We start from the raw sequence: 14241 nt of genomic DNA on the forward strand, positions 1-14241 counted from the left end.
TGCTTAATATTTATACATGAAATTTCAGGTCTGAGTTCACCCCCATAGCCATCAGTGCAGAAAAAAAATCACAAGGCTCTGTAATTAGAACTGGGAAGGGGCAAGTACCTTTTAAAATAATGAATATCATTTACTGACAAGCTTTAATTATTACTGTTTGTTTTATCGTAAACTTGGAGTTGCTATCAACAATGGCAAGGGAATGTTTCTAAATACAAGACCTTCCAAAATTTGAGCTCTGCATTAGCAAGTTATTTAATAAGTAAACGAGGGACAATGATACTTACGCCGTAGCTACAAACTGCCGCTTGCTAATAGTATCTGGTTCTATACAAATGTTCATGGCATCTTCAGTACGCTGTATAAAAGCAAAGAAACCTTTAGCAGGATCTCCCTTGCCCTACTGAATTGCTTATTCAAAATTTGTCTGAATATTTTTGTCAATTAAATCTATGATAAGGCTAAGACGAATGTTACTGGAACACAAAGCTAGGAAATGAGACTGGTAGTACTACAGCTAGTAGAGAGCTGAGGTCACGGCCTATGCATGATTTCCTCCATTCCCATTTCACATGAAATACGTCTGGATCCACAGGAAGCAAAAGTAAAACAGATGTAAATTGCCTATTCCATACGATTAGGTAGCAGCATCATTTGAGGGTAAAATTCAATGGACCAACAACTCTTTACTAGGCAATTGAAGTTTCAGTGGGGTAGCATTTCAGGAGTGGTGACCATAAGACCATAAGTTACTCATAGATAGGGATAACAGCAGTCCTTGGGTGAAGGTGTTAAATTAGGGGAAAGCAAACTTACAACAATATTATGCAGGAATTGCAGAGTGTTGTTTGGAAGTGGTTGTTTGAGGGTAAATCCACATTGGACATGTGGGAGTATTTCAAATGGCAGTTAAGAGTTCAGGAATGGCATGTCCCTATGAGAATAAGGAATAAGTATGGCAAGTTACATGAACCTTGGATGACCAGGGATGTTATGACCTTGGTCACAAAGGAAAAGGAAGCAATGTAAGACCTAGAAAAATGGGAACTGACAAAGTCCTCGAAGTATATAAGGAAAGTAGAAATAACTTAAGCAAGGAATTAGAAGGGCTAAAGGGGGTCATGAAAAGTCATTAGCAAACGAGAGTTAAGGAGGATCCCAACGCTTTTTATACACATATAAAAAGCAAGAGGGTAACCAGGGAAAGCGTTGGCCCACACAAGGATAAAGGAGGGAATGCATGTACATAGCCAGAATAGGTAAGTGAAGTCTTAAGCAAATACTCTATATCAATATTCATCAAAGAGGAGGAATTGGTGGAGGATGATCTCAGGGAAAGGAGTTTCGAATTTCTAAGCCAAGCTGTTATTAAAAAGAAAGAGATGCTGTGCGTCTTAAGAAGTATTAAAATAAATAAGTTCCCAGGTCTTGAATATTGAGGGAGGCAAGAGAACAAATTGCAGGACATTGACAGACATCTTTGTATCCTCTATGGCCACAGGTGAGGTCCCAAAGGACTGAGAATAGCTAATGTTGTCCCATTGTTTAAAAAGGGTAACAGGAATAATCCAAGAAATGACAGGCCTGTGAGCCTTATGTCTGTGATAGGAAAATTATTGGAAGAGATCCTCAAGGACAAGATCAAAAGTATTTAGAAGCAAGTGGTCTGATTAGCGATGAACAGCATGGTTTTGTGTGGGGCAGGTCATGCCTCACTAACTCAATTGATTTTTTTGAAAAGTAACAAAGATGGTTGATAAAGGAAAAGCAGTTGATGTTGTCTACATCAATTTCAGTGAAGTCTTTGACAAGGTCCTTCACAGTAGACTGGTACAAAAGATGAAGTCACATGGTATCGGGGTGAGTTGGCAAGATGAAATCAGAACTGGCTTAGATATAGGAGACACAGGGTAGTGGTGGAAGGCTGCTTTTCGGAATGGAGGGCCGCAACTAGGATGTTCCACAGGGATCAGTGCTGGGACCTCTGCTATTTGTGATCTCCATAAATGATTTGGAGGAAAACATAGCTGGTCTAATTATTAAGTTTGCAGATGAAACAAAGATTTCATGGGCCAAAAAATGGCAGATCAAGTTTAGATTAGATTAGATTACATACAGTGTGGAAACAGGCCCTTCGGCCCAACAAGTCCACACCGCCCCGCCCCGCCGAAGCGCAACCCACCCATACCTCTACATTTACCCCTTACCTAACACTACGGGCAATTTAGCATGGCCAATTCACCTGACCTGCACATCTTTGGACTGTGGGAGGAAACCGGAGCACCCGGAGGAAACCCATGCAGACACGGGGAGAACGTGCAAACTCCACACAGTCAGTCGCCTGAGGCGGGAATTGAACCCGGGTCTCTGGCGCTGTGAGGCAGCAGTGCTAACCACTGTGCCACCGTGCCGCCCAAATCCAGACAAATCTGAAGTAATGCATTTTGGAATGTCAAGTAGAGGTGGAAATTATACAGTGAATGACAGAACCCTTAGGATTATTGATATGCAGAGAGATCTGGATGTGCAGGTCCACAGATCACTAAAGGTGGCAGCGCAGTTAGAAAGGGTAATAAAAAAGGCCTATGACATGCTTGCCTATATTGGAAGGGTTGAAAATGTGTTGCTGGAAAAGCGCAGCAGGTCAGGCAGCATCCAAGGAGCAGGAGAATCGACGTTTCGGGCATGAGCCCTTCTTCAGGAATCATTGAATTCAGGATATATTGGAAGGGGTATGGAGTATAAGGATAGGCTGATTATAAATTATGCTGCAGCTTTATAGAACTTTAGTCATGCCACACTTGGAATATTGCATACAGTTCACCACACTACCAGAAGGATATGGATATTTTGGAGAGGATACAGAAAAAGTTTACCAGGATGTTGTCTGGTATGGGGGATTTTACACTGGATAGGTTTGATAGACTGGGTTTGTTTTCACTGGAACACAGGAGGTTTGAGGGGTGACCTGATAGAAGTTTAAAAGATGTGAATGGCATGGATAGAGTGGAAAGAATGAGTTTTTTTTCCCCCATAAGACATAGGACCAGAAATTAGGCCATTTGGCTCATTGAGTCTGCTCTGCCATTCAATCACGGCTGATAGATTTTTCAACCCCATTTTACTACTTTCTCTCTGTAACTTTTGATCCCTTGGCAATCTGTTCTAAATGACCTGGCCTCCACAGCCTTCCGTGGCAAGGAATTCCACAGATTCACTACTCTCTAGCTAAAGAAGTTTCTCCTTATCTCCATTCTAAAAGATCTTCCCTTTGCTCTAAGGCTGTGCCTTCGGTCCTAGTCTTTCCTGCCAATGGAAACATTTTCCTAATGGTCGTTCAGTATTCTGAAAGTTTTAATCAGATGCCCCCTCTCTTCCTTCCACACACCACTGAGTATAGTCCTAGAGTCCTCAAATGTTCCTCGTATGTTAAGCCTTTCATTCCTGGGACCATTCTCATGAACCCCTTCTGGACCTGCTCCAAGGCCAATTCATCATTCCTGAGGTATTAGGCCCAAAATTGCTCATAGTACCGTAAATGTGGTCTGACCAGAGCCTTACAAGGCCTCAGAAGTACATCCCTGCTTTTATATTCTAGTCCTCTTGAAATGAATGACAACATTGCATTTGCCTTCCCTAAATACTGACTCAACCTGCAAGTTTACCTTAAGAGAAACCTAGACTAGGACTCCCAAGTCCCTTTGCACTTCAGACTTCTGAATTTTCTCCCCATTTAGAAAATAGTCCATGTCTCTATTCTTCCTACCAAAGTACATGACCTCACACTTTCCCATATTGTATTTTATCTGCCACTTCTTTGCTCACTCTCCTAATCTGTCCAAATCCTTCTGCAGTCTCTCTGCCTCCTCAATATATCTGCACTTCCACCAACTTTGTGTCATCTGCAAACTTACCAGAATGCCCCAGTTCCTTCATCCAGATCATTAATGTATAAAGTGAAAAGTTGTGGTCCCAACACCGACCCTTATGGAACACCGCTAGTCACTGGCTTCCATACTGAGAAGGACCCTTTTATCCCCACTCTCTATCTTCTGCCAGGCAGCCAACCTTCTATCCATGCTAGTCCTTGGCCTCTAACATCATGGGCCCTTATCTTACTCAGCAGTCTCCTGTGCGGCACCTTATCAAAGGCCTTCTGGAAGTCCAGATAGATTGGCTATCTTTGGTCTAACCTACTCATTACCTCCCCAAAAATTCTAACAGATTTGTCAAGCATGACCAGGGTGGAGAGGTTAATTACTAGGGGACACAGGTTCAGTGCAGGTGGAGGAGGGGTGGGGTTTAAAAGACATGTGCAGGGCATGTTTTTCTCACAAAGGATAATGAGTGCCTGGAACATGCTGCACGAGGTGGTGATGGAAGCAGAGTGTCATCTTAGGATTTCCCAACTTTATAAGAACACCTTGCTGCAACCAATATCCCAGATAAGTCAAATCATGAGCAAGTAACTTCGTACACACCATTAATTTGTATAACAGTTTTCTCCCCACAAGCTTACAATCTCTACGATTATACAGCCAAGTTTCCAAATATGAAAGTAATCTTTTTGATAAATTGCAGTAAAATAGGACTAAATCAAGTCTGCCATCATAGTCAGTTCCTGGCAGTAGGTACTGACAATAACTACTCGCATCTGTAAGAGATGTCACAGCTGGTACAATGTCTTGAGGTTTGTTGGGTAGATTTGCTGCAACAAATCATCTTTCTGATACTCGCCTACGTGCCTTACCAGCACTATGTAAGGAAGGATGAATTACTAATAAATCTCCAGCAGAAGAGGCACATACGTGAGTAAGGGTAGTTTATTAATAGTTTCATTAGCCTAAGACTAGTTAAATACATTAACGCTATACAACTAGGTTTATGCTACATGGCATTAGACCATAGAACTGACAAACAACCAGTAACAAACTTGAACAACTACTTAGAATAGACTAGTTCCTCCCATGCATTTATAAGTAGGTGGAGTTGTTCCAAATCTTGAATGTTAACTCTTTTAGGTCAATTGCCTCATAACAACACTCTCACCTTAAGGTCTGTCTGCTTGTTGAGTGTGCTGATGGTTACTTCCACTGCTGTTTTCTGTACTTCCTCCCAGTGCATCGGCTGCATTGGCATCAGCATCACTGTAGGCAGTTTAGGAATTTCAATGAAAACCCTGAGCACCATTTTTCAAAGACAAATTACTTACAGGCAGAATTATTTCATTCTCTTCCATTTTGTCTGAGTTGATATTTTCTGAACCCAGGGAATATGCTACACTCCCGTCCTGCATGGCATAGCACAGATGAGAAGGAAAAAGGAAGATGATGGAGTAATAAAGTCAGACAGCATGAATTCAGTTTCGTGACCTTTCCATGTTGCTGGTCATTAGTGTCCATCACTGAGTTTCACAACATAAACACTGATTTTTATTTCCTAATTTGGGAGATATAGAATTGTACAGCATAGGCACGGGCATTTTGGCCCATATCTTAATAGAAAAGTAGGATCTAAATTGGAGCTTGCACAGGCAGGTGGGATTAGTTTAGTTTGGGATTATGTTCAGCATGGACTGATTGGACTAAAGAGTGTGTTTCCATGTTGTATGACTCTTGCACTCTGCTGCTGCCAATGCAGTAGAGTCCTCAGAGGGTCAGATTTACATGGCAAAAAGCTTTTACATTCATGTTACGGGTCTGAAGTTACGGGTGGTGAGCGTTGAAGCTTCCAGTTTTCTTTTCATCACTTGGCTGACCAGGAACCACACCGGCTCTTAAAGTATGTCTCTGGCTTATATTGAAAGAATTTATTGATTGTTACTTAACCGCTGCCTATGTTATGAACACATGCTCCTTGATCATCAAGTCCAAAGGTAGGACTCAAACCTGGAGTTTCTGGCTCAGAGGCAGAGCCATGTGTCATGAGATCTCCTTGTTAACACAGGCTATACCCTGGAGTATTTGAGTATTGAAACTAAGTCAAATAGTTCAGGGTGTTTACATATTGAATAGCAAATACTCAGAATGAGCTACAGACTGATATTTAATTCAGTGAGTTATGTACAGGCTGTCAAGCAGTAGTCAGGATGTGAGGCAGAAAATAAATCAGAAGATAGAAAAGGCTTATAAGAAAAACACAGACAATGATCGTGGGAACTTCAATATGCAGATGGACTAGGAAAATCAGGTTGGTAGCAGATCTCAAGAAAATAAATTTGTGGAATGTCTACAAGATGATTTTTTTTGGAACAGCTTGGGCTGGAGCCCATTAGGGAATAGGCAATTCTGAATTTAGTGATTTGTAATGAAGAAGACTTGATTAGGGAGTTGAGGTGAAGGATCCCTAGAGGGCAGCGACCATAATATAACAGAATTCACCCTGCAGTTTGAGAGGGAGAAGCTGGAATCAGATTAACAAAAATACAGCTTAAGAAAGAACTAGATGACCTCAGGCTCATCCGAGAGAACGAGATCTTTCTGGACAGGACCTTCAGCGAGGTTATTACAACGAGCATACCAGAAGAGATTACAATTGAGAAGACGATGAGGAAGGCAGAGATGAGACAAGTGCAAGAGACCCCGGGAGAAGTACCTGTCAGGAACAGGTTGAACCTCTTGGAAACTGTAGAGACAGACGTCACTGCCAGTCCGCAAGGCGGTCAGGTCTGCCAATCAGAAATTGGCATGGAGGCAGAGCCGAGGAGTGAGACATCACACAGAGCTGTGGTGATAGGGAACTCCATAGTGAGAGGGACTGAAAGGAGTTTCTGTGGCAGCAGGTGGGATTTGAGGATGGTGTGTTGCCTTCCTGGTGCCAGGATTAAGGACATCGCAGAGTGCAGGAAATCCTGAGGGCGAAGATGAAGAGCCAGATGTGATGGTGCACGTCGGCACAAATGACGTCGGGAAGAAGAGGAGGGACATTCTACAGCGGGACTTCGGAGAACTTGTAAGGCGGCTGAAAAACAGGACATCCAGGGTGATTATCTCCGGTTTGCTTCCAGTTCCTCGGGCTGGAGAGGACAGGAACAGGGAGATAATGGGCCTGAATGTGTGGCTGGGGAACTGGTGCAGGAAGCAAGGATTTAAATTCTTGGATCACTGGGGTATGTTTAGCAGTAAGGATAAATTATACAAGAGGGACGGGATGCACCTTAATAGGTGGGGGACCAGTATTCTGGCAGGCAGGTTTGCCACTGCAACACAGCTGCGTTTAAACTAAATAGCTGGGGGGGGGGGGGGGGGGAGGGGAAGGAGGAACTGGAAGTTTAAGAAGGAAGTTAAAGGGAAAGTTAGAACAAGAGAAGTCAGGAAAGACAACGGAATCAATGGAGCAGAAAACTCAAAAAAGGATCACACCATAAGGTCAAGTGAAATAGGGATTGACAGGAAAGGTGAGGGGAGTAACAAATTAAAAATATTATATATGAATGCACGAAGCATTAGAAATAAGATGGATGAGCTTGAAGCTCATTTGGAAATTGGCAGTTACGATGTTGTGGGGATAACTGGGACATGGCTTCAAGTGGACAGGGCCTGGGAAATGAATATTCAAATGAATATGGCAGAGGGGGTGGGGGGTGACCCTGTTGGTAAGGAATGATATTCAGTCCCTTGCGCGGGGGGGGGACCTAGAATCAGGGGATGTAGTCAGTATGGATAGAGCTGAGAAATTCTAAGGGTAAAAAGACCCTAATGGGAGTTATCTACAGGCCCCCAAACAGTAGCCTGGATGTAGTGTGTAAGTTGAATAAGGAGCTGAAATTGGCCTGTTGCAAAGATATTACTACAGTTGTTATGGGGGGTTTCAACATGCAGGTAGACTGGGAGAATCAGGATGGTACTGGACCCCAAGAAAGGGAGTTTGTGGAGTGCCTCCAACATGGATTCTTAGATCAGCTTGTGCTGGAGCCTACCAGGGAGAAAGCAATTCTGGATCTTGTGTTGTGCAACGAACCGGATTTGATCAGGAACCTCGAAGTAAAGGAGCCATTAGGAGGTAGTGACCACAATACAATAAGCTTTAATCTGCAGTTTGAAAGGGAGAGGGTAGAATCGGAAGTGACAATATTTCAGTTAAATAAGGGGAACCATGGAGCTATGAGGGAGGAGCTGGCCAAAGTTCCATGGTACATTACCCTAGCAGGGATGGCAGTGGAATAAGAATGGCAGGTATTTCTGGGTATAATGCAGAAAATGCAGGATCAGTTCATTCCAAAAAGGAAGAAAGATCCTAAGGGAAGGCAGGGGTGGCCATGGCTGACGAGGGAAGTTAAGGGCCATATAAAGACAAAAGGGAAAAAGTAAACATGGCAAAGATGAGTGGGAAAATGGAGGATTGGGAAGCTTTTAAAGAACAACAGAGGATAACTAAAAAGGAAATACGCAAAGAAAAAATAAGGTACGAAGGTAAATTGGCCAAAAGTATAAAGGAGGATAGTAAACGCTTTTTTAGGTATGTGAAAAGAAAAAAAATGGTTAAGACTAAAATTGAGCCTTTGAAGACAGAACCGGGTGAATTTATTGTGGGGAACAAAGAAATGGCAGAAGAGTTGAATTGGTACTTTAGATGTGTCTTCACTGGGGAAGACACGAACAATCTCCCAGATGTGATAGTGGCTGAAGGACCTGAACTGAAGGGAATTTATATTAGACAGGAAATGGTGTTGGAGAGACTGTTAGGTCTGGAGGCTGATAAGTCCCCGGGACCTGATGGTCTATATCCCAGGGTACTGAAGGAGGTAGCTCTAGACATCATAGATGCATTGGTGATCATTTTCCAATGTTCTATAGATTCAGGATCAGTTCCTGCGGATTGGAGTGTGGCTAATGTTGTCCCACTTTTTAAGAAAGAAGGGAGAGAGAAAACAGAGAATTATAGACCAGTTAGTCTGACCTCAGTGGTGGGAAAAATGCTGGACTCAATTATAAAGGACGAAATTACAACACATCTGGATAGCAGTAACAGGATAGGTCAGAGTCAGCATGGATTTATGAAAGGGAAATCATGCTTGACTAATCTTCTGGAATTTTTTGAGGATGTAACTCTGAAGATGGACAAAGGAGATCCAGTGGATGTAGTAGACCCAGACTTTCAGAAAGCCTTTGATAAAGTCCCACATAGGAGGTTAGTGAGAGCAAAATTAGGGCACATGGTATTAGGGGCAAAATACTGACATGGATTGAAAATTGGTTGGCTGACAGGAAACAAAGAGTAGTGATAAATGGCTCCCTTTCGGAATGGCAGGCGGTGACCAGTGGTATGCCGCAGGGATCAGTGCTGGGACCCGCAGCTTTTTACAATGCACATTAATGATATAGATGAAAGTATTAAAAGTAATATTAGCAAATTTGCTGATGACACAAAGCTGGGTGGCAGGGTGAAACGTGAGAAGGATGTTAGGAGATTACAGGGTGACCTGGACAGGCTAGGTGAGTGGACAGATGCATGGCAGATGCAGTTTAATGTGGATAAATGTAAGGTCATCCACTTTGGTGGCAAGAACAGGAAGGCAGATTACTACCTAAATGGAGTCAAGTTAGGTAAAGGGGCAGTAAAACGAGATCTAGGTGTTCTTATACATCAGTCAATGAAAGCAAGCATGCAGGTATAGCAGGCAGCGAAGAAAGCTAATAGCACGCTGGCCTTCATAACAAGAGGAATTGAGTATAGAAGCAAAGAGGTCCTTCTGGAGCTGTACAGGGCCCCGGTGAGACCGCACCTGGAGTATTGTGCACAGTTTGGTCTCCAAATTGGAGGAAAGACATTCTGGCTATTGAGGGAGTACAGCGTAGGTTCACGAGGTCAATTCCCGGAATGGCGGGACTATCTTACGCTGAAAGATTGGAGCGACTGGGCTTGTATACGCTTGAGTTTAGAAGGTTGAGAGGGGATCTGATTGAGACGTATAAGATTATTAAACGATTGGACACTCTGGAGGCAGGAAACATGTTTCTGCTGATGGGTGAATCCCGAACCAGAGGACACAGTTTAAAGATAAGGGATAGGCCACTTAGAACAGAGTTGAGGAGAAACGTCTTCACCCAGAGAGTGGTGGGTGTGTGGAATGCTCTGCCCCAGGAGGCTGTGGAGGCCAAGTCTCTGGATACTTTCAAGAAAGAGTTGGATAGAGCTCTTAAGGATAGTGGAATCAAGGGTTATGGGGGTAAGGCAGGAACAGGATACTGATTGAGGATGATTAGCCATGATCATAATGAATGGTGGTGCTGGCTCGAAGGGCAGAATGGCCTACTCCTGCACCTATTATTGATTGTCTAAAGGTAACTACAAAGACACAGGGAGAAGCTATCCACAGTGGAGAGGAAGGGGAGCCTAGCAGGGAGGACAGAGGAACAGCAATGGTAGGAGTTTCTGGAGGTAATTCAGGAGACAACAGAAATATCAAAGGCTTTCTGAAAATCCAAATAGTTCGGATCCACTGACTCGCCTTTATCTAACTTGTTCATTAGCTCCTCAAAGAATATATTTGTCAGACATGACCTCTCCTTGATAAAGCCATGCTGACTCACCTCTATTTTACCAGGGATTTCCAAGTAGTCCACAATTTCATCCTTAATAATCGACACTAAAATCTTATATTACACATTGTGACCTGCCAAGCAACGTATGGTGACAGTATAGCTACAGATTATGCATTCTCATTTCTCGTGCTAGAGGGTGTAAATCAAAGTGAGAGGCAAAAAAAAGATTGAGAAATGTGCTTCTCCTCAATGCATGGAATCACAATATTTACAGTTCCACTCGAAAAACATACAATTTATTGCAAATTCATTCTTATGTGACTATGTCTATATGGTAAGTTGACAATATCTTATTATAATCTTCTGAGGAGCAATAAGATTTGGAACATTTGAGCATCTCACCCTCTTTAGGAGTGGCCCAGTATGATTCCAATCTCCTTAATATGCGTTGCCATAGACTGGGCCTCGGTAATTTCTCTTCTGGTTGCTCTGGTGGTCTCTCTGTGGGGCCGAGGTATGCAATGGAGGTCTGACGAGTCTGTGGCCATTCCTAAAAAATGAACAGAGAAATATGGCTCAATTTAGAAGCCATTTTCACGCTGTTGTCTCAAGAAACTTCATCCAAACTTTCAAATACAATTACATGAAAACAACAATTTGAATTTATATAGCAGCTTTAAGATAGTAAATTGTCCCAAAGTGCTTCAGAGCAGCGTTTGCTCAGATAGAAAGTGACAATGAGTCAACGTTAGAGACAACAGGACTGGTGACCAAATGCTTGGGCAACAAGGCAATTTTAAAACAACATCGTAGAAGAAAATAAAAAGTAAAAAGACTCAGGTGTGGAATTCCTGAGCTTATGTTTGAGACAGCTGAAGACATGAACACCATCAGTGGAGCAAAGTAAGTGGGAAACATGAAAAACTTTAAGAGATGGAAGAACACAGAGTACCAAGAGGAGGCTTCAGTAAAAACAATCAACAAGGGTCAGAGGGGAAGTTGTATGCAAGTGCTGTAATTTTAATTTATATTTCTAAACTCCCTCCATACAATTAGATTTATTTTCTTTTTTCTGTACTGGTGTGTTTTTTAGCTGTTCTGTTTTTGATCAATCAAATTCAGGCAAGGTAAGCCAAAACTAACGTACATCTATCTGTCCCACCCAGGGTTAAAACACCACTCATTTCAGTTAATGCAGCATCAACAATCAAGAGAATAAAGGTTGAACCAGTTCACAGAATCATAGAATCCCTACAGTTTGGAAGCAGGCCATTCAACCCATCGAGTCCACATTAACTCTCTGAGGAGCATCCCACCCAGACCCATCCCCTACCCAATCCATGCATTTCCCATGGCCAGTAAGTTTACAGATGACACCAAAATTGGAGGTGTAGTGGACAGCGAAGAAGGTTACCTCAGAGTACAACGGGATCTTGATCAAATGAGCCACTGAAGATGGAGTTTAATTTAGATAAATGTGAGGTGCTGCATCTTAGAAAGGCAAATCAGGGCATGACTTATACACCTAATGCTAAGGTGTTGCTGAACAAAGAAACCTTGGAGTGCAGGTTCATAGTTCTTTGAAAGTGGAGTTACAGATAGATAGGATAGTGAAGAATTCATTTGGTATGATTAGATTAGATTACATTATAGCGTGGAAACAGGCCCTTCAGCCCAACAAGTCCACACCGACCCACCGAAGCGCAACCCACCCATGCCCCTAAGTTTACCCCTTACCTAACACTACGGGAAATTTAGCATGGCCAATTCACCTGACCTGCACATCTTTGGACTGTGGGAGGAAACCGGAGCACCCGGAGGAAACCCACGCAGACACAGGGAGAACGTGTAAACTCCACACAGTCAGTCGCCTGAGGCGGGAATTGAACCCAGGTCTCAGGCGCTGTGAGGTAACAGTGCCACCGTGCCGCCCACAAGGTATGCTTGCCTTTATTGGTCAAAGCATTGAATATAGGATTTGGAGGTCATGTTGCGGCTGTACAGGACATTGGTTAGGCCATTTTTGAAATATTGTGTGCAATTCTGGTCTCCTTCCTATCAGAAGGTGGTTGTGAAACTTGAAAGGATTCAGAAAAGCTTTACAAAGATGTTGCCAGGGTTGGAGGGTGTGACCTGTAGGAAGAGGCTGAGTAGGCTGGGGCAATGTTTCCTGACGCATCTGAGGTTGAGGGGTGACCTTAGAGGTTTATAAAATCATGAGGGGCATGAATAGGGTAAGTAGACATGGTCTTTCCCCTGGGGTGAGGTAGTCTGGAACCAGAGGGCATCTTGATGACTATATGAATAGGAAGGGTTTTGAGGGATATGGGTCAAGTGCGTACAAATGGAACTAGATTAGGTGAGCATGGATGAGTTGGACCGAAGGGTCTGTTTACACAGAGTCATAGAGATGCACAGCAGAGAAACAGACCCTTCGGTCCAACCCGTCCCTGCCGACCAGATATCCTAAACCAATCTAGTCCCACCTGCCAGCACCCAGCCCATATCCCTCCAAAGCCTTCCTATTCATATACCCATCCAAATGCCTCTTAAATGTTGCAATTGTACTAGCCTCCACCATATCCTCTGGCAGCTCATTCCATACATGTACCAGCTTCTGCGTGAAAAAGTTGACCGTTAGGTCTCTTTTATATCTCTCCCCTCTCACCCTAAAACTATGCCCTCTAGTTCTGGACTCCCCGACCCCAGGGAAAAGACGTTGCCTATTTATCCTATCCATGCCCCTCATAATTTTGTAAACCTCTATAAGGTCAACCCTCAGCCTCCTACGCTCCAGGGAAAACAGCCCCAGCCTGTTCAGCCTCTCTCTGTAGCTCAGATCCTCCAACCCTGACAACATCCGTGTAAATCTTTTCTGAACCCTTTCAAGTTTCACAATATCTTTCCGATAGGAAGGAGACCAGACTGCACGTAATATTCCAACAGTGGCCGAACCAATGTCCTGTACAGCCGCAACATGACCTACCAAATCCTGTACTCCATACTCTGACCAATAAGGGAAAGCATACCAAACGCCTTCTTCACTATCCTATCTACTTGTGACTCCACTTTCAAGGAGCTATGAACCTGCACTCCAAGGTCTCTTTGTTCAGCAACACTCCCTAGGACCTTACCATTAAGTGTATAAGTCCTGCTAAGATTTGCTTTCCCAAAATGCAGCACCTCGCATTTATCTGAATTAAACTCCATCTGCCACTTCTCAGCCCAATGGCCCATCTGGTCCAGATCCTGTTGTAATCTGAGGTAAACCTCTTCGCTGTCCACTACACCTCCAATATTGGTGTCATCTGCAAACTTACTAACTGTACCTCTTATGCTCGCATCCAAATCATTTATGTAAATGACAAAACGTAGAGGGCCCAGCATCAATCCTTGTGGCACTCCACTGGTCACAGGCCTCTAGTCTGAAAAATAACCCTCCACCACCACCCTCTGTCTTCTACCTTTGAGCCAGTTCTGTATCCAAATGGCTAGTTCTCCCTGTATTCCATGAGATCTAACCTTGCTAATCAGTCTCCCACGGGGAACCTTGTCGAACGCCTTACTGAAGCCCATAGATCAAATCTACTGCTCTGCTCTCATCAATCTTCTTTGTTACTTCATCAAAAAATTCAATCAAGTTTGTGAGACATGATTTCCCACGCACAAAGCCATGTTGACTATCCTGAATCAGTTCTTGCCTTTCCAAATACATGTACATCCTGTCCCTTAGGATTCCCTCCAACAACTTGCCAAC

The 14241-nt window shown here is 43.3% G+C and overlaps 1 protein-coding gene across 2 annotated transcripts in view; it reads right to left on the reverse strand.

Annotated features, from left to right (window-relative positions):
- agk (acylglycerol kinase) overlaps nt 1-14241 on the reverse strand; it is a 49922-nt gene that overhangs the window by 4847 nt on the left and 30834 nt on the right. For both annotated transcript variants that reach the window (XM_043709388.2, XM_087997287.1), the window contains 3 exons: nt 10887-11034; nt 5050-5147; nt 288-358 (listed from right to left, as the gene is read on the reverse strand). In XM_043709388.2, coding sequence (XP_043565323.1) covers nt 288-358; nt 5050-5147; nt 10887-11034 — 317 coding nt within the window. The remainder of the gene's footprint in view (nt 1-287; nt 359-5049; nt 5148-10886; nt 11035-14241) is intronic.

This window comes from Chiloscyllium plagiosum, unplaced genomic scaffold, assembly GCF_037043375.1.
Source record: "Chiloscyllium plagiosum isolate Xiang-an unplaced genomic scaffold, Cpla_swu_hap1 HiC_scaffold_19, whole genome shotgun sequence".
Taxonomy (NCBI): domain Eukaryota; kingdom Metazoa; phylum Chordata; class Chondrichthyes; order Orectolobiformes; family Hemiscylliidae; genus Chiloscyllium; species Chiloscyllium plagiosum.